The 20,459-nt window shown below is 43.3% G+C and overlaps 1 protein-coding gene across 2 annotated transcripts in view; it reads left to right on the top strand.

Annotated features, from left to right (window-relative positions):
- The window catches only part of EPS8L1 (EPS8 signaling adaptor L1), a 604,003-nt gene that overhangs the window by 427,222 nt on the left and 156,322 nt on the right, over positions 1 to 20,459 (top strand). For both annotated transcript variants that reach the window (XM_089660829.1, XM_089660835.1), the window contains exons 14-15: positions 3,065 to 3,213; positions 8,678 to 8,813. In XM_089660829.1, coding sequence (XP_089516955.1) covers positions 3,065 to 3,213; positions 8,678 to 8,813 — 285 coding nt within the window. The remainder of the gene's footprint in view (positions 1 to 3,064; positions 3,214 to 8,677; positions 8,814 to 20,459) is intronic.

Raw genomic sequence — 20,459 nt, 5'->3', positions numbered from 1 at the left:
GGAGACTGCCAGGGCTGAGAAAGGGAACCAGCCTTCTTTCACAGTAGATCCTGCAGACTCTTGACCAAGGTCAAGGGTACAGGCCATCGGTCACCCACTTTCATAGACCTCTGTCCCCTTTTATACTCAAAGGTGCAGTGGGTCGGACCCAACAATCCAGCCAAAGGACCTTAAGAACATTAACCCCTACACCCCCTTCTGGGACAGCACCTACCTAATTTTAGCCCACTTGCATGTATTTTGTAGATTTTATATTTTGCACATATTGAAGTGGACAGTGCTGTGAGCATTAGTATTTTGTTTGTTATTCTAGGAAAACTGTAGATACAGCTGCATACAGGTATCTATTATTCAGTGAGCAAAGTTTTAATAGAATAGTAGTCTGAATAACTGACACAATTAATATTTCCAGAGTGAATATAATTTAAGGTACCGCGCTCTATTTAGGACTAATTGCTTACTCACTTATGGTGGTGACTATGTACTCTCTGCAGTATAGTAATGAACAGTTTATATTCTGTAGATAATATAAACTGTTCATGACTATACTGTAGAGAGTACATAGTCACCACCATAAGTGAGTAAGCAATTAGTCCTAAATAGAGCACGGTACCTTATATTATATTCATTTTTGTCAATATTTGACTCACATATATGAGGGTGAGCAAGGAAGCCAGCGCCCATATTTTATACACTACAAATGTGTTTTGTATAAAGATTTAGAACACACACTCCAGTGGCTCACAAGTAGTTTTTACACAATTTGTTAATATTTCCAGAGACTGCAGTAAAGTAATTATATGTGTAATAATTGTTACGAGCAAATGTGATTTCTTTTCTATCAAAAAATGGAATATGTCAAAATGCTGAATATCCGTTCCGGCCAGTCTTTACTATTGAATGAGTGAGGAACTTGTTAACTAACCATTTATGGAAATTCTTTGAGGAAAAGATAGCATATGATATTTTTACTAAGCTAGAAGAAGTTAAAGTCCAAAACATGGCCCACCCATGGGCCATCTGGGCATTCCAGTAACTCAGTGGTGTAACAGCTTTTGGTCTGGCTGGGAGTCAGAAATCCATGGGGAATTTCTTCTGAGTATCAGAATTAAATAGTCCCATTCAATCAAGAAATAACTTTGGAGAAATGTATTTCCGTGGATTTCCAAGAACAGGCTATAGTTTGATGTCATTAAAGTGGTTGTAAACCTCAGACATGAATTATGAACAAAGCATACATATATAGTGTGTACTTTTCTAAATTAAGAGCAATAAGTGTCATTTCTGTCTGCTGCTTTTTTCCTCCGCTATCTGCATGAATCACTTCTGACAAGTTTTCCTGATACCAAGAGAAAAATGGCGATGAGGGAAGGAGCTCCAGAAGATTGACAGCCTCAGCTCTGTTCCTGTGAGCTGTGTGGAGGGGGTGGTTTGTATCTTCCCTCCAATCAGCTCTCAGCTTTCCTCACTGAGCTTTGCAATGTGTAATTTCAGCTCTGTCCCCTTTATGTCTAAACTCTCAGACAAGCGTTATAAATTCAGCATTTTGAATGCATGTAGAGAAAAGAAGACTACTAATAGACAGGTACACCTTATGTAGCAGGATTTGTTTCATCTCTGTTTACCACCTGTTTAATCACTTCACTGGGTATATGTAAGGGTTTACAACCACTTTAGCCTGGGTAAACTATTGTGTGGTGCGGCTTATCGCATGTGATTCGCACAAGAACCGCACCGCATTCCTGTGCAAATCGCATGCAAATTCTTTGCAGTGTGATTTGATCCATACATTGTGTATAGCTCAAACTGCACCGCATCCGCACCAAAAAGGTGCAGGACCCTTATTTTTGTTCCGCACTAGAATCGGATCGCATGAGTATTCACACCCATGCGAGCTGATCCTGCACATTGCACCGCATTTTGCGGACCGATTTTGGAGTGTTGTTACCTTAACATACACACCCGCAGCGATTCGCATGAACGGGATGTGATTGTGATGCGGTGTGGAATTCGCACAGAAACGTCTGTGCTTTCCACACAGCATCAGTGTGAACCCAGGCTTAAAGATAAAAGTAATTTGTTTTGCTGCTGAATGTAAAGTGTCTGGAGGAAGCTTGTTCAGTAATGCTGATTATCGGCCAAAATCACCAGGTTCAGCAGAAACCAGCTGACTTTCAGTCCATGTTTACAGCTCCCTGTCCAACAGAAACTGCTGTCATGACCAGCTTCTGTCAAGCGGGCATGCTGGAAAGCCAGCACCCGGATCGTTATCTGATCAGTTTTCAGCTAATGGCTGTAAGCTCTGACCTGTGTGTTCTGGCCAGGAGGGGGGGGGGGGGGGGGGCAGAACACAACAGCATATCAGGGGAAGTCCCTGTGTTAACATCGCCTGTGTTAGTACATTGATCTGTCAGGTTTTTTTTGTTCAGCCTACTGGATTGAATTAAATAAAACTCATAGTGTATATCATGCATAATGCTTCTATTGTCTTCCATATTATTCTAATAAACATATAAGGATATGTAAGGATATTGGTGCATCCCTACACTACAGTATAACCTCATTTGACTGAGGAAACAAGAACAATCTCTGCTTTTACCACCATTCGGTAGTAGAAGCAGAGATTGTTTCATGTTTCCTCAGTCAAATGAGGTTATACTGTAGTGTAGGGATGCACCGATACCCTTTTTTTAAAGGCGAGTACGAGTATCGATGCTTTCACACGTCAATACCAAGTACCGATACTTTGCAGTGTGATTTGCATCAATACAAAATGTATGAATGCAAATTGCACTGCGAAGAATAGCATGCAATTTGAACAGTAATGCAATTCATTTCCAAACCTTGCTCTGATGACACCTTACTTTCTGTCTGTGACAATGGTCACTAAGAGGTGTAAATCTAACCAGACTGCAATTAAAACTTGGCAGAGTGTCTTACCCTTTTCTACTGTTTCTAAAAATGTTGCCTTTACATAAACTTCATATCTCTTTTAAATCAGTAGGTGCTTCTCGTTAAAATATTGTATTTTGTTTGTTAAATATTATTTTATTTCCGTATACAGCTTGTGGACAGTTCTGGTGGTGTGGATATGGCTGCTGAAATTAAGAGCCCAATGCTAACCAAGGAAGCTGTGGCTTTTCTAAAAGAATGTTTAGATGAAAATGAACTTGAATTATGGAATTCTCTGGGACCAAACTGGACAAAGCCAAGGTGTGATAGGACTATTGAAAAGAAAAGCTCTTAAAAGGGAAAACATAGCGGGGACATTTTTGAATACTGTCTTTTTTATTGTGTTTGTTAATTTGTTGATGCTTTTATTTTAAACTCATATTAGGGAAATATTTTGTTTTTGTTATGTTACATTATGCGTAATAAATTAGCTGCTATGAAAACAGGCATATCTGCATGTATTAAGAAGTGCTCCTTTGCATGTGTAAGCAGTAATGAGTAAGCTGGCCTGGGTTCATTTTGTGGCATGATTTCTAAACACAGCCTGAAATCACCAAATGATGAACATAATGCCTGAATCCCAATGATGTCTAAGGCGCCCAAATCTTGTAATTGTTAAAAATAGTGTGACTCTGTGGGGTTCTGCCCACACAAGCGCATCATTAATTTACATTTTACTTTGAATAGACAACAACTACCATCAGCCATTGCATCTGCCGGCTTGTAGGTCTTAATGAATCTAAAAGCCTGCACACTGTAACACATTTGTTAAACCTGCAAAGATGTGCCTTTTTGGTTTTTTTTTCCACAAAAGATGAACTTAACCTTTAAAGCTATATGCAGTGTTGTACACCCTAACATGGTACATAGGCTTGTTGTGCCGCCGGGGCTTGTGTGTAACTATGAAGCCAAAAGCTATGCCGTCGGCAGTTTTGTTACCAGCAGGGCCTCCCAAGGTGAGCTGGTTCTGATGGCAATACCAGACTAATGATGTGCCACCCATCTGAGCAGCAGTGGATGGGCAGTGTTAAAGGCGAACGTTCACATTTGACGTGACAACATTGAACTTACACTGCACAGAAGGGGGGGGGGGTGCATCTGTCAAAGATTACTTTGGCAGCACATATTTGGCTTGGAATTAGGACTTCTTTTGCAAGTACTCTCACTCCAAACTTTGTCTTTTCATTTCAATTAAAAAAAGGCCTTTTCTGGTACTTTTAGCATATTTTCATCAAAACATTCAGATGGTATTGCAGGCAGTTGCAGAAGATTTTTCCCCACAGATTGCCACATTATTGAAGAGCAATATACTTGCTAATGTGGAAAAGCTCTCTGCTTGAGTCTCCTCCATCTTGCCTCCCCTTTACATACAATGACATTCTCTTTCATGAACAGATAGAATGTGCAATCTGTGGCTACTGGATCACTCCAGAAAGGATTCTTACTCCTCCCAAAATATGTTGTATTTGAAAAACCCTGTCCAGTGGAAAAAGAGTTCTGTTTTTGCCATCTCTGTCTTTAACAAAAATCTCATGGTAAGCATTGAAGATGTTCATTCTATTCAGGATTTTGAAGATAGAAAGCTTGAGACACTTCTAAAGGCTTCCTTTACTTTTGCCCTAGAACATGTCATGAGACAAATTTCCAGAATGGCCCTAATTTCCATGCATAGCATTTTATGGCTAAAAGCCTGGATGACTACCTGTAAAAGATGTCCCACAAGTATGCTTTTTCAAGGAAGACATCTGTTTGGGGAGGCACTTGACCATTTCATAAAAGATGCCACAGGAGAGAAGGTTTTTCTTCCACAGCAGATCCCAAACCCCCCTCCTCAGGAGCCTCTTCCTTGGCAAACATAGAGCCCCTAATCACTCTACCCAGGATTCAACTTCCAAACCTAAGTTCAGCCCTTCCTTTCGGTGCAAGATGTGGGCCACAAAGGCTAGCAAGTCTTTTCCAACTCCCTCTCCCCCAGGAAGTAATGGGATATCTGTTGCAGTTTTCCTCTCTGTAGGTCTCAGACCTATGGGTTCAATCAGTGGTTCTAACAGGGTACAAAGTAGATTATAAAACTCTACCCCTTCACTGCCTCCTTCTATCCAATAAACACTGACTGTTCAAAGACAGTCAGATTTGCAGAATGCCTTGAACCAGCTTTTGTTTCAGAGAGTAGTTGTGCCGATACCCCCACAAGACAAGCTCAGAGGATTTTATTTAAATTTGTGCATGGTACCAAAGCCCAATGGGGGTATTTACACTATTCTGGGATCCCTCAACAAATTCCTCCGATCCAAAATTTCACGTGGAATCCGCAAGGTTGGTAATTGCCTTTCTGGGACAAGGGGATTGCATGAAATCAATAGACATCCAAGATGATCTGCATTATCATTTATGCACCTTATCAGCACTCTCTGCACTTACTCGAAGCAGCGAGGACACAGGTTATCTGGATGGACTTCTCCTAAAGGACTCCTCTTCCTTCCAGCTGTCGACAAATGTTCCCAGGACAAGTCAGACACTCCAAGTTTTTGGTTGGGTTGTCAATTAAAGAAAACCTGCTCTCTGGCCTTCTCTTCACCTGTAATACTTGATATGGTCTTGGACACATCCCAAACAAAAGTTTTTTTCCCCAGAAAGAACATTTTCTCTTTCTGAGCTTATGCTTGAGAATTGAGGTCAGAGACATACCAGAATGAGGTTGTCCATGATAATTTTAGGCCTCATGATAGTCTTCTTTGAGGCTTACCATTTGCCCTAATTTATTCAAGACCTCTCCAATAAAACATCTTGTTGACCTGGAACAAGCATTCTTCTTCTTTCGACCTACCTACTGTTCCCGCCCAACCAAGCAAGGAATTTCCTTACTTGGTTGATCTCCAAACCAGCCTTAAAAATATGGAAGTCTTTCTTTCCCTATCACTGGAAAGTGATAATAGTTGCTAGTTTTTTAGGCTGGGGAGGTGTGTTCCAGTTGCTCACAGACCAGAGAACATGGTCACCTGTCAAGGCCAAGTTCAACATTCTGGAGCAAAGAGCAGTTCAAATAGCTCTGCAACAATGGACCCGCCTTCTGCAAAGACACAGGGTGCAGTCAGACAATGCCATACCTGTGGCTTACATCATCCACCAAGGGGGCACCAGGAATCTAACAGTCTTGAAGGAAGCAAACTAGGTAATCTCATGGACATAAACTCACTTTCAGTCTAATATACCAGAAATGGGGGACTCCAGATGCAAACATTCTAGTTTCCATATTCAAACATAAATTACCTCTGTTTGTAGCCAGGACAAATGATCCTCTGGCATTGGCTTTGGAGACCTTGATAGTTCCCTGGTCTCAGCTCATGCTAGTCTATGCCTAGCCACATCTGCTCAAAAATATAGAGCAAGAGAGGACAGTGGTGACTCTCACTGCACCAAACTGGCTCAGAGGATCCTGGTACACAGACGTTTACTCAGACGTCTTCAAAAATGCTTCTATACTAAAAAGTGTGCATAGATAACACTATTTGCTTCTAGAAACAGAAACAAATTACTCAAAATCGCTGCTAGGAGTGTTTATTTTTATACTAGTGTGCATTGAGCCTTAGCAGATGACCCTTGTCCTCTTTCCAACAGACTAGATATGCTGTCTCAGGGCCCTTTCATAGTATGGCTGTTGAAGCCAAGGTCTTAAGATAGATGGGTTTCTAAGTCTGCTTTTCATACCTTGTTGAAAGAAAGTAAAGCCACTTCCAGAAAGATCTACTATCATACCTGGAAAATCTTTTTTGCTTAGTGTGAACACAGGTTATTCAATCCCAGAGATTACTCTGTGCTTCATTCCGAAAGGACAGGTTTCTGCATTGTCCATACTTTATAAGGACCTCTGGATTTGCTCTCACTTGTAAATATGACTTTTCTTCAAGGTGTATCTAGCATTTAAGTACTAAAGGTAAAACTTTTTTTTAATTCTGGGTAACGTAAGGGAGGGGTTATAATCCATATCAGTTTTTTTCTCATCTTTGTCCCATTGTGGAGATTTCCCTGCATTTCCTGTCCCATAGCCAAAACAGTAAGTGAGAAGAAATGTCTTCAAAGTGAGAAAATCCCTTGTTACTACCAGGGTCATCAGAATTTGTGTCCCAATGGAAGGTTTATTACTGTTTTGGGGACAACAGAAAATTTTAGATTGTCTTTTACTTTTGATGATAGCAGAACAAATAGAGATGATGAATCTGCCAGACACAGACAGCAATAAAAACCTGACTAATCTGTTTTAATCCCTCTCCACTTTATCCAATACAAAAAAAAAAACAGTTTTGCCTTTAGTTAAACTTTAAGCACAGGCTACTGCAACTGAGGCTGCCTTGGGATCTCTACTTGGTTCTCTCCGCCCTGCAGAAACCATCAACAAAGTGGCCTTTTTGGTTGCTATCATGTCTGTCAGACAAGTTGTTTTTTTTTTTTTTTAAGGAGTCGTTCCTTATACTTCACCCTCAATGAGAACATAGTCCTACCATCCTTATGCCCTGCTCCAAAGCGTCCAAAGTAAATTTCTCTTCATTGCCTGGACATAGTCAGAGTCATTGAAGTATAGCTCAAACCTACAGCTTCAATCAGATTGATCGGCTTTGATCAGGCTGATGGATTCCCCCTTTTTGCATCAGGACCTTGTAAGGGACTCCCTGCTTCCAAGTCCACCATTGTGAGATGGATAAGAAATCTGATTGCCAGAGCTTACACTCTCAAGGACAACTCTCCTCCTGTGCTTTCTCACTCATTCCACCAGATCACTGAGGGTTTCCTGGGCATTTCCTTTGCAGGCCCAGCTTTGTAAGGCTGCCATCCGGTTCTCTACTTTTTCAATGTTCTGCCAGGTAAATGTCCAGTCTTCTGTGGGTGTAGCTTTCGTCTGCAAGATTCTTGCAGTGGCACTCTGAAGTTGGAGCTTTTAGACCCTTGTTGTTAGGCCTGTTGGCAAAGTTATGTTTGCCCTGTTGTTGCCCACCCTTCTCATTTGTTGCTTGGGGACACCTCAGGGCCTATGAACACTCTGCCTGTGTCTTGTACTGTAGGATTAAGATAAGAGGAATTTTGACTTACCTGTTAGTTCCATATCTTGCAGTACAGTACAGGACACAGGCCACCCTCCCCTTCATTCATTGGTTACTCTGCATTGCTTGCTACAAAACTCACAATTTTTGCCTCATTGTCATACCAGCTTCTATCATTAAGTCAAAACCGGGAAACAGTTGAAACCATGTGTCACAGATTGCTGTAGTTAAAATCTGATGGAAAGCTATATAAATGCAAAACTGTGTAAAGTACAGCCTTAGGTGTAGAGTTAAAATGGTGGGAAATATTTATCTTAGTTCATAAATATGTACAAAAGGTTGGAGAGCTTATGGTTTTACAATATAAGGCAGTGATATTGGAATTTAGAATTCTTGCAATTCATCAAAGTATAAGATGGGATATTGAAAAATGGATGTTTATGTGAATGTTGTAATATCATTAGAATAGGGAACATACAGGGAAGCTGGCTCAGATAGAAGGCCCAAAGGTGTTAACTTGCATAGGTTCCAGTTTGTCTTAATCCAGCTCTGCATACAGTACAGGTGATCTTGAATTATTGAGGACCTGTATTTATTCACAAATACAGTATTTTATATGCATATTCTAATAGAATAAAATCATCTGAATATTTTGGGTGATAATATCAAACATCTCTTATTTCCAAAAGACTGGATTTTCCTCGTGACTACTGTCCTTCATATACACCAGCTTTTAATAGTGGATGGGTACCAAGTAATAGCAATGGCCAGCCCTGGGAAGATCCAGTGGAGCTTCAGCATCGTCATGAAGAGTTAAGGTCACAGGTGAGCACTGACATTCTAATAATGTAGTCTTTTTCCAAAATCAGTTTTAATTGATTAATACATTGAAGAAATCAGAAACGACTAGCTGTAACTGTATTCTCTATGTGAGGAATAAAAACATAAGTACCATTACATAGAAAAAAGATTAAAAGAAAGATCGTAGAAAAAACCTCTCACCTGTCATCAATCATCGTGGAATTAATATTTACTATCAAATTGTGGCTATTTAGTCAGCAATATACTATTTAAGACACACTCAATTTCCTTGTAGGCCACAGCTGTATTAAAATCAGATCTGATTAACCCAGTCCTTTGTTAGAAATCTTTTGAGGGATCCGAGAATCTTTAATGACAGTGTTCCAGCTTTGAGATTTGTGAAAGAAGCATTTTCAGATCAGCTTGAAGCTCTAGTTTGAGAGGTGCTCCCTGTGGTATAAACTCCCCTTGCACTACCACATTATGAACATCCCCCATACTTACAGATGCCCCCTGCTGAGAATTTTCTGCAAAAGAATTTCGTAGTGTGAAGCAAATTTCACCCAAAATCTCACCATCATCTAAAAGAGATTAATTTAACTTCCAGGTCCACTTTCTGGGGCCTGCAGACATTAAATGCAGCAACAGTGGGGGCATGATCAAGAGTGTTATAGGGAGGATTTTGCCCTTATTGGTCCTCCAGTCACCATTATAGTGGCAGTCACCCTTTCTGGGCAGCTTTGCATAGGAGGGGAAACCAGGACTTCTCCAGAGCTTCCTCCATCCTCTGGAACTCTCTACCCCAATTTATCAGACTATCGCCTACTCTGCTCACTTTTAGGCGATCACTGAAAACCTCTCTTCAGAGAAGCCTATCCTTCAGCTAATAATGGGATCTTCTATTCCGCCTACCAGTCCATCCCCCACAGTTATTACCTTTTGTACCACTAGCCCCTCCCTCTCAGAGTGTAAGCTCCAAAGAACAGGGCCCTCCTAACCCTCTTGCACTGAACTGCATTGCTGTATTGTCTCCCGTTATATTGTAAAACGCTGAGCAAACTCTTGGCGCTATCTAAATCCTGTCTAATAATAATAACCCCTCAAATGAATGTGGTGGACCATGGGAGGTGGGCAAAAAGGCTATGATGCGGATGAGGGCATGTAGGAAGGTGTTGCCAGGTCCCGCTCTCGACCCCACAGGTAAGGGGCAGAGTCTATGCCCCCACTAGTTAGTCTTAACTTCCACCTTACTGAAGAAGTGACATCACATGTCAGGGGTGTGTCTAACAGTAGAGGAAATATATAAATACCCTCATGGAGTTCCCATAGATAAGCTATTCTGCTGACTTTATGTATGTTTGGCCCAAGGAGATATTAGCTGACCGTATTACATAATTTTGGTTCCCTATATAAATTTGTATATTATATTTGTTTTAAGTAGGATAGCATGTCTAGTTATGTGTGCCCATATACCTGGTATATGAATATAGATGTAGCAAAGTGCCTGCTACTACAAGCTGAATACAGAGGATACCATCCTCAGAACCACAGATCAACTAGTTCGCCTCTAGTGCTGCACTCCTCACTTTTCCTCAATTTTTCCTCACTTCCTGACTGTAGAGCAAGGGAATTCTGCTTCGTGGACCTTGGGGATTTGTAGTCCTGTGGGCAGCCATCCCTGTTTTTCTAAGTCCTGTTCAGACTACACACCTCAGAATGCTGCCAGCAAAAAGGACTGTGGGAGAGGCTATATAAAAAACTGCTTCTGGTGGTCTCTTTCACCCTCCCGGGATCATCTACAGCAGGGGTCCTCAAACTACGGCCCGCGGGCCACATGCGGCCCGCCGAGGCCATTTATCCGGCCCACCGGCAAGGGCATATTTTCCACGAGGAAGGGACACTAAGTACAGGGGGCTGCTGTACCTTACCTGGCTCTGGTCCCAGTCCCACGACGATCCAGTCCAGGAAGCGCTGCTCCTTCATTCACTCCGGCCACTCCCTCACGCCTGCCGCTCGGCTCCCCCTCCTCACCGGTGATTGGGCGCCAGAACTGTAGCTCAAGAAAGGCACACAGGCAGCCAATCACCTGCGAGGAGGCAGAGCCGAGTGGCCCCGTGAACATCGAGTGAAGGAGAGGGCCGGAGTGAAGGACAGCTGACAAGTAAGTGTGCCGTGCTGATGGTGCTGCTGCTGCAACCAGGTATGCTGGCTGCAGCAGCACCATGCTGGAACAGGGGTCAGCAAGTTAAGTGTCATTGGTGTCAGTGGGAGGAATAGTGCCCCATCATTGGTGTCACTGATACTAATGATGGGGCATTATTTCTCCCACTGACACCAACGATGGGGCACTATTCCTCCCCCCCACTGACAGCAACGATGGGGCACTATTCCACCCCCCACTGACACCAACGATGGAACACTATTCCTTCCCCCCACTGACACCGATGGAACACTATTCCTTCCCCCACTGACACCAATGTTGGGACACTATCCCCCCCACTGACACCAATGACATACTATTCCTCCTACTGACACCAAAGATGGGGCACTATTCCCACTGACACCAATTATGGGACACTATTCCTCCCACTGACACCAATGATGGGACACTATTCCTCCCACCGACACCAATGTGGGGCAGTATTCCCCCCCCCCCCACACTGACACCAACGATGGGGCACTATTCCCCCCCACACACTGACACCAACGATGGGGCACTATCCCCCCCCCCACATGACACCAACGATGGGGCACTATTCCTCCCACTAACACCAATGTTGGGGCACTATTCCCCCCCCCCACACCAACGGTGGGGCACTATTCCCCCCCATCACAATGACACCAACGATGGGGCACTATTCCTCCCCCCACTGACACCAATGACATACTATTCCTCCTACTGACACCAAAGATGGGGCACTATTCCCACTGACACCAATGATGGGACACTATTCCTCCCCCTGACACCAAAGATGAGACACTATTCCTCCCACCGACACCAATGATGGGGCAGTATTCCCCCCCCCACACTGACACCAACGATGGGGCACTATCCCCCCCCCACACTGACACCAACGATGGGGCACTATTCCCCCCCCCCACAATGACACCAACGATGGGGCACTATTCCCCCCCCACAATGACACCAACGATGGGGCACTATTCCTCCCACGAACACCAATGTTGGGGCACTATTCCCCCCCCCCACACCAACGGTGGGGCACTATTCCCCTCCACCACAATGACACCAACGATGGGGCACTATTCCTCCCCCCACTGACACCAACGATGGGGCACTATTCCTCCCCCCACTGACACCAATGATGGGGCACTATTCCTCCCACTGACACCAATTATGGGGCACTATTCCTCCCACTGACACCAATGATGGGGCACTATTCTGCTCCATAAGACACACTTGGGGGGAAATGTCTGTGTGTCTTATGGAGCGGCCGGCCCAGTATTCCTGCCGCCGTTGTATGTCCGCAGTCTCTGGTCATCTCCTGTACTGTGTCCACAGTCTCTGGTCATCCCCTGTACTATGTCCGCAGTCTCTGGTCATCTCATGTACTGTGTCCGCATTTGTTCATAGTTTTTTTTTTTTTTTTTAAACTATAGTCCGGCCCTCCAATGGTCTGAGGGACAGTGAACTGCCCCCTGTTTAAAAAGTTTGAGGACCCCTGATCTACAGAGTGGTGGGACCACAGTTCTACACACAGGGATCTTGAGGTGCCGCGGTCTTGCCTATCCCAGCTATGCTGGGCACCATGGGGAGGCTGATCATCATTCCTGTTTGGCAGCCTGAGAGCAAGATTGTGAACTTTGACACAGATTGCTTACTTCAACACATCTGGCTGGCTGACAAAGTACACTGTTCAACAAATTTTTATTTTTTGCCAGTTTTGGAAACAAAAGGATCCATTTCTTAATGAATTTCACATTCTGAGTTCAAATATAACAATGAAATTTGTCAATTAGCTCTAGTTTTTCTGTAAACGGAAAGTTTTCTACTATAGGCGTAATGACTACATAATGCACAATAATTATATAGATAGATGTCTTTCCACAAATATAAAGCAAGTGATATTGACTACATAACAAAGCCTAAATGGCATAATATATTGCATAGGATTACCAAGAAAAATTATAGCCATAAGATAAGTTGAATCATTTTAATACTTAGGATTCTCACTAGTTTTGTCTTCAGTTTGTGTCGGTTTTGCTTCTCTTGGCTTTTCTCTTGTATTCGAGGAAAGGGCTATCTCTTACAACTGCACGTGACTACACGCTTCAGGTTCTTCCTCACTTGACTCAACCATGAAGGATTCTGGTGCTTTAGGAATTGGTAGCCCCTCTCCATGAGGAACTGGACGTATTGCCGATGGAATATTTGGATAGTGCACAGATAACTTTTTCTTCTTATTTAGCCCTTTTACAATTGGAGGCACCATACAAAAGTAACAATTACTAACATGATCTGTTGGCTCTCTCCAAATCATTGGCACAGCGAAAGGCATAGATGCCTTTTTTCCATTCAACCATTGCTCCAGTGCCGTCCCACAAGAATTGCAGCATATATGTGGTGCCCAGCTCTTGTCCTGGTCTCCTATCTTGCAGCCAAAATACAAGTTGTAGGCTTTCTTAATCATTCCTGTTATCCTCCTTTTTTGTGAGATAAAGTTATTTCACCGCAGATATAGCAGAAATTATCTGCTTTATTCACACAAGTTCGAGGCATTACTGAGTAGCCTATATAAGCATAAAACGAAATGTAAAGACGCTGTCGAACTACAATCAGCTACAGATACTGCAGCTTTTATGCAGTGAAGTGATGCAATTAAAGGCTAATATTGCATCATCTCAGTATACATGCAATTTTCTATTGGTCACCAGTATCAATTGCGCAATATGCAGCTGAAGTTGCATCATAATTTTGAATGGCTTACGTCATTAGATGGGTGAATATATCATGGAAACTAGAGCCAATCAACATTTTTTAGGGTCATTTTCGTTTTCAGCACCCCAAAATTATGTAAGATTAGCTAATTTTATGCCCAAAACATTTTACCTGTTGAACAGTGGTATCTATGCTTTTACTCTGCTGGATCACAGAGCCTGCATTGCACCCATCATCTCTGCAAAGGTTGCCCTTTCAGCCAGCCAGGAGTAGTTAGCAGTCAGATGCCGAAAATCTCTCATTCTGCTATTCATAGTATAGAGAGACTGCATGAAGACGTCATAACCTGGATTTCTTAAAGGAGCCTTTACTTTGCTATGCCTGTCATCTATTTAGTGATCACTTTAGCACTCTATGGATTCGTTCTTCATTTCTGAGCTCCAGTGTGCCGGTGAAGATACTCCCTTTACTAGGAACCTGAACTACCCATATATTATTATTAGTGGTGTGTGAATTCTCTCCAAAGGAGATTTCACTTTCTTATGTTATAAATCCAGATTTGGTCATGTTGGTCCAGAGGCGGCTACATAGTTAGTCTGGTTGAAAAAGACAAAAGTCTATCCAGTTCAACCACTAAAAGCTGAACTGTTGCTGGGACCCTCCACTTGAACTAATGTCATCTTTGCCATAACTTTCTCTCTTTTGTTTGATATCTTTTTCTGCTTTTACCCCAATTGCTCAGTATGGCTATTGCATGACACACATTTAAATTCACCTGTCCCTGATTGCTTAATTTTTCTCTGATATTATCTGTTTATTTGGTGTTCATTTCAAACAGAACTAGAGGTTGTTTCAAGTACTGATTGATTGTCATTCTGAACCTACTGTTTGTCTTTATTAATACAATACCTGCAGTGTTAAAATTTAAATTGTGCCTGCTGATCATGTCAAGGGGCATTCAATATGTCAGAACCTAGAGTGTCAGAAGGGCTGGGAAGTTTACAGGGTCGGCACAAGAGGACAAGCCTCGTCTAGCGGCTCAAACAGGGGTACCACCACATTTGGAGGCTCATCCAGGATGTCCTCTTATACCAGCCCTAGTAAGCCAGACTATGAGTCAAGGAGTGAGTTTGCTATAGATTCAGCTGCCGCAGCCATATGGGGCCAAGAGCAAGAGCCCATGTTCAAATGTGTGTAGTAATTGAGGTCCTGTGAATGGGATGATAGGCAAGTCCGAAAGTAGGTGAGAGCTCTAGTGCCAAAGGGCATACATTCTGCATGTGAGAGTGGAGCTTACGCTGGACTGCACCCGAGTGTTAGATTGGCAAGAGACTATACCCGCCTGCTTCTGGGGAGAAGAAAAGTTTAGCTGAAGGGGTGGATGCTTGAGTGGTCCAGTTGCAATCAACCATAGACTTGACAGAGGGGTGCCCACAGGCCAGCCTGGAAAAATTCAGAGTTGATTGATACAGACTCCCGGGCCTCTTCCTACCCTGACTTGAGTAAACTGGTTGGGAATTTAGTGAAGAACAGCTCAGTCTTGGCCAACCAAAAAGGTACAGGAAACTGTGTTTATTCTTTGGGCAAGTTCCAACCCCTATAGGAGAAGAGGAGTTTCAGACCTGGATGGACCAGGCAAATCAGGCTGTAGAAGAGTGATCTGTGAAAAGGCAATGACTCTTCACAGTCTCAAGGGCCCAACAGTGGAAGTGATTCTCAGCCTGCAGATGGTGAAGCGGGACTGTGTAGCAATGAACTACATTGAGGCCTGTGTTTGGGCGGGTGGAGAAACATCCAGATCTCCTGTACAAGTTTGAACATACCCATCAACGGAGGGGTGAAAGACTGAGTATATCTCATGAGTAGATAAAATATTGCACCAAATCATTCTGAAAAAGGGCATAGACCCCGGAGATGTGGACAAAACTTGGCTAGACCAGGTTCTGCTAAGAGCACATCTGAATCACCCAGTTGTTTTGAAGCTCTTGCTCAAGGGGTCCCGTGCACTCCCCACCTACCCAGAGCTGGTGAAAGAAGCAAGAGAGGATGAAATTAGAGGAGAAGAATGAAGAGCAGAAGGAATTGACTAAGTTGGGGTTAAAGAAAGAGAATCCACTCATGCAGCTCAGTTGGAGAGTTACTTCTCTGATGAGAACAGTGATTTGGAGACAGACAAGGAAGGACACTCAAGCTTGTCTACCACAAAGACTGTTAGTGAGTCCTACAAACAGCTGTTGACCCATGCTGCCCAAACTCAGAATCACATAACAGCAAGCCTTGTTGCAAGTGATGGAGATGCAAGTGACTGAGAAAAAGAGATGTTTCAGATGCGGGGAGCCCAGACACTTTAAAGGCCTGATGTTCAAAGACGGAAGCTAGAAAGGAACTATTAGCTGAGGCCTTACAAAAGCTTTTCTTAACAAACAAAAAGGGTAAAACTACAAAAGAGCCGAGAAGAATGAGAGCTCCAAAAGCAAAATCCCCTGGACATTTTTTTAAGCCCCCTGTTAGCACGTAGTCCTAACCCACCAGAGTTAGGAAGAAAGACAAAGAGAGTCAATGCACCACCTCCTCCCAGAGTTGCTGCTAAATTCCATCAACAGCCATGGAGACCAACTGGGGCCCAACCAGTCAAACCTAGGTCAACTGGTGTATCAAGAAAGAGTGTAGGCTCTAGATCTACTCAGCAATCATAAAAACCAACTAGGGTCCAAGCAGTCAAATCTAGGCAGAATGATTTTTCAGAAAAATTTGTAGGTCCATCCCCCATTGTTTCGGTACAAGTGGAGGGTGTCTACCAGGGGCGGACTGACAACTCATAGGGCCCCCGGGCAATAGGGGATCATGGGGCCCCTGTGTCCTTGACCAAACTCAAAAAATCCTATGAAAAAGGTACCAGGAGCATCTCAGGGGCCCCCTACTGACTCCAGGCAGTGCCTGAGTTTCCAAATGGTCAGTCCGCCCCTGGTGTCTACACCAAGACCTTACTAGATACTGGAGCCCAAGTAGCACTGCTGTACAGAGACTTCTATGAGAAATAATTGAGGCATATTCCTCTTTGAAAATTGAAGGAATAGGAAATTTGTTACATCGGCACTCAAAAGTTCCTGTATGATGGGTACATTCCCATCAAAATGACCTTTGGCCCTTCACTGGTGGTGAAAACAGACATTTGACACTCTGGCAGTCATGTACCCTCATCCCCCAGGTGAGAGACAGAACTCTTTTCTCACCAAAATGAACACTGGCCTAGTAAGGAGATCACCCTACTGGATTTGAAAGAGGATTCAACAGCAGAGAAGGTACACACCCAGCTAAAAAAAGACCTTTCAAATGATACAATGGGACAATGGACACCAATGGAGAAGGTGGGAAAACTCTGGAGACTGGATACCAAGGAGAGAGTGTTGCAGCCTGGGGAAGTAGTTTGTATAAAATCCACTGTCAAACTGTCCTTTGACCATCCCAGACCCTTTGTCGTCCTTGAAACTGATTCTTGGGGAGTGAAAACAGGGATAGAGCAGATTCCAGAAATAGTGCCCACAAGAGTCACGGAATGGAGGAAGAGTTCCAGTCAGTGTGCGGAACATCACTGACTGCCCTGTTAGGTTGAAAGCTTAGCCACCACAGTGATATTGGATGATTTGGTGAAGAGAGCAACAAGTGAAAGCCCAGGAGGAGAGTCTTGCTTACAAAATCTTGCTCTAACTCCCGAATGGGAAGCTAGGGTTAGGAAGCAGCTGTCCAGATGGGAAAAAATGTTTTTGAAGATAGACTTTGATGTGGGCTGAGCCAAGAGCACTCAACACCGAATCTGATTGAGTGAAGATAAGTCTTTCCAGGAAAGAGCCAGAAGGATACCTTTGAGTGATATGATCTGGAGTACCTCAGTGAGCAGCTGGCTAAATTGAAGAAGTCTGGAATTATCAGAGAGTCTAGAAGTCCTTACACCTCTCCTATAGTGGTTGTGCAGAAGAAAAATGGGTCCCTTCAGATGTGCATTGACTATAGAATGCTGAACCGAAGAACATTTCCTGATCAGTACAATACTCTTTGCATAGAAGATGCCCTTCAATGTTTGTCTGGAGGAAAATGGTTCAGTATCCTGGACTTGAAGAGTGGGTATTACCAGATCTTGATGCACCCTGATGATCAAGAGAAAACAGTTTTCATAAGCCCCCTGGAGTTCTTCGAGTTCAATGGAATGCCACAATGACTATCAGGTGTTCTGGACCCTTTCCAGATGCTGCTGCAGAATAGAGTGGGAGACATGAATTTGCTAGAAGTTCCAGTGTACCTGGATGATATCATCATCTTTGGTAGAACGCTAGAGGAACAAGAGGCAAGGCTGGAGAAGGTCATCCAAAGACTTCAAGCAGAAGGACTGAAGCTATCTTTTCAGTTCTATCACACTTCAGTCACATACCTGGGACATTCCTGGTCTCGGCCAAAGGAGTGGCAACTGATCCTAAGAAACTGGAGGCTGTCACCTCATGGCCTTGGCCAAGAAATGTCATGGAGCTGAGATGTTTCTTGGGGTTCTGTTCCAATTACCAAAGATTTATGGGGAACTTCACAAAAATTGCAAGACCCCTCAATGAGTTGTTGCTGAATTATATGGATGAAGATGATGGGCAGAATTGGGGGAACCAAGTAAAATGGGGGACTAGAAAGTCACATCCAGAGTCAATGAACCCACAGTACAAGAGAGCTTGTCATCATCTCAAGAGAAACCTCACAGAGGCCCCAGTCCTGGCATACGCTTATCCCTCCAAACCTTAAAAACTTCATGTTGATGCCAGCTGAGATGGATTGGGGGATTCCGTACCAAGAGCTAGAAAGGAAGCTACATCCCATAGCTTACCCGAGTTGAAGTCTCACGCCATCTGAGAAGAATCACCCTACGCATAAGTTGGAGTTCCTATCCCTGAAGTGGGCTGCTGTTATTAAATTCAGAGACTACCTGTATGGGGCAACTATGGGGCAACATTCATGGTCAAGACTGATAACAACCCTCTGACCTACCTCCTGACTACAGCCAAGCTGGATGTTACAGGTTGGCCACTTTGTTTGAATTCAAATTCAGCCTGAAGTACTGTATAGGAGTGGGAAACCGAGATGCAGATGCTCTATCTCGAAGACCTCATGTGTCTAATAGCGGCCTGGAATACTGGATCCATCTGTAGCAATCATGCACACAGATGGATGCGGTCATCCATTTTGCTCCAAACCCCTCCATTTTGTATCTCTCTCCCCCAAATCAGATTCCTCAGATATCCCCCCTCCCTCTCTGTTGAGTGACATGTGGTCTGGATGATGACAGAGATCACAGGCAGCAAACTCATTGGGAGGGCATCATGGCTATAAAACCCCAGCCGAGCTGTTGCCTAGATGCCAGTTAGCTTCGCAATCTGGGATATCGTAAGACTATAAACCAAGCCCTCACGGAGCCTCAAAGACATTCCAGGTAGTCGTAAAAACAGACTTACATTTAAAAACTCACTTTTCCATATAATTTTATATCTTCAAATAGGACATAATTATATAAACATGGAGCACATATTCGGACAGCTCACTTTAAGACAAGTCGCCTGGTATATTACACCCCCTAGCTGGCATATACAGGAGAGCAGAAAATTATATTTCCTTAACCTTCCAAGCAAGTATCTCATATTTCATATGTAGACATTCAGCAGAAGATTATGCGCATTAATCTACTCAAGGATAGAATGTTATATGTATCCAGGGTAAATTATGAACCATAATATAAGCTAGGAGGGATTTTTGGTCATAGCTTGGGTCTCCGCCTGCCACACCCACCCAAATGAGGCAATTGGTTCTCTGCTTCAGGGAGACACCCTGCTGAGTTCCTAGATAAAGGTTGTGATGCTTGAAGCTGAGCTAAGCTGAGTTGAGCTAAGTTGAAGTTTTTCCCTTGTAACATCGGAACCAACTCTGGGAGACGGCCCTTTTGCTCTGAACTTGAAAACTGCTTACCCCAAGGCTTTTGGCAAGTACTTTATCTATCTAAATTCCTTTCTGTTATCTCTTTGCTGTGTTATTGTTCTCTATATTTATTTATATATATTGGCTACATCTTTTTCTGTAAATATTTTTATTGCACCCTTTTGACCTTTTAGTAATAAATCTTACTTTCTGAAAGTGTTGAACTGTTTCTAAAGCTCTTTAATTCAAACTAAAGAACCCCTACCTCTGAAGAGCGCTACTGTGTGTGTATTTTAAACTTCGGTATATCGCTGCCAGCGGTGACAGGGGTATACCGACACTTATGCAAACATCATAGTGTTATTGCTAATATTGCCGAGTTTCCTCTCGGTACAAAAAGAAGGTGCTGGCAGTGTGAAGGGTTAATAGCGTAATTAATTTGACCCAGAAACAATCGCTCCCAGGCTGCCGGCACACAGGTTGTGGTCCATTAGCTGGAAAATATTTGTGCAGGGTGGAGGTGGGCATGGCATTGTTACGCATGTGACAGCGCGGTTTTAGATTGGCTAGTCCTTTGGTCACGAGTTTGGTGAGAAGGGCTGGGGTCTGACGCCGCGATAGTCACATTTTGACTGGCAGCGTACGTGGGATAATTTGCGTTAGAGCTTCAGTGCATTGTTAGGAATTAGCTCTGCACTGAAGGATTGTAACCTTTGTTATATAGAGAGACATAAAGCAACACCTCCTTCCTTTTTCTACTTTCTATTCTATCTTTGCTTGCAATTATGCCTGGTGACGCAGAATACAGGAAAATGAACAAAAGTGAT

This window comes from Staurois parvus, unplaced genomic scaffold (assembly GCF_062004578.1).
Source record: "Staurois parvus isolate SC_StPar_1 unplaced genomic scaffold, SC_StPar_1.0 ptg000032l, whole genome shotgun sequence".
NCBI classification, from domain to species: domain Eukaryota; kingdom Metazoa; phylum Chordata; class Amphibia; order Anura; family Ranidae; genus Staurois; species Staurois parvus.
Note: the sequence above shows the minus strand (reverse complement) of the source record. Positions and strands in the feature narration are given on the sequence as shown.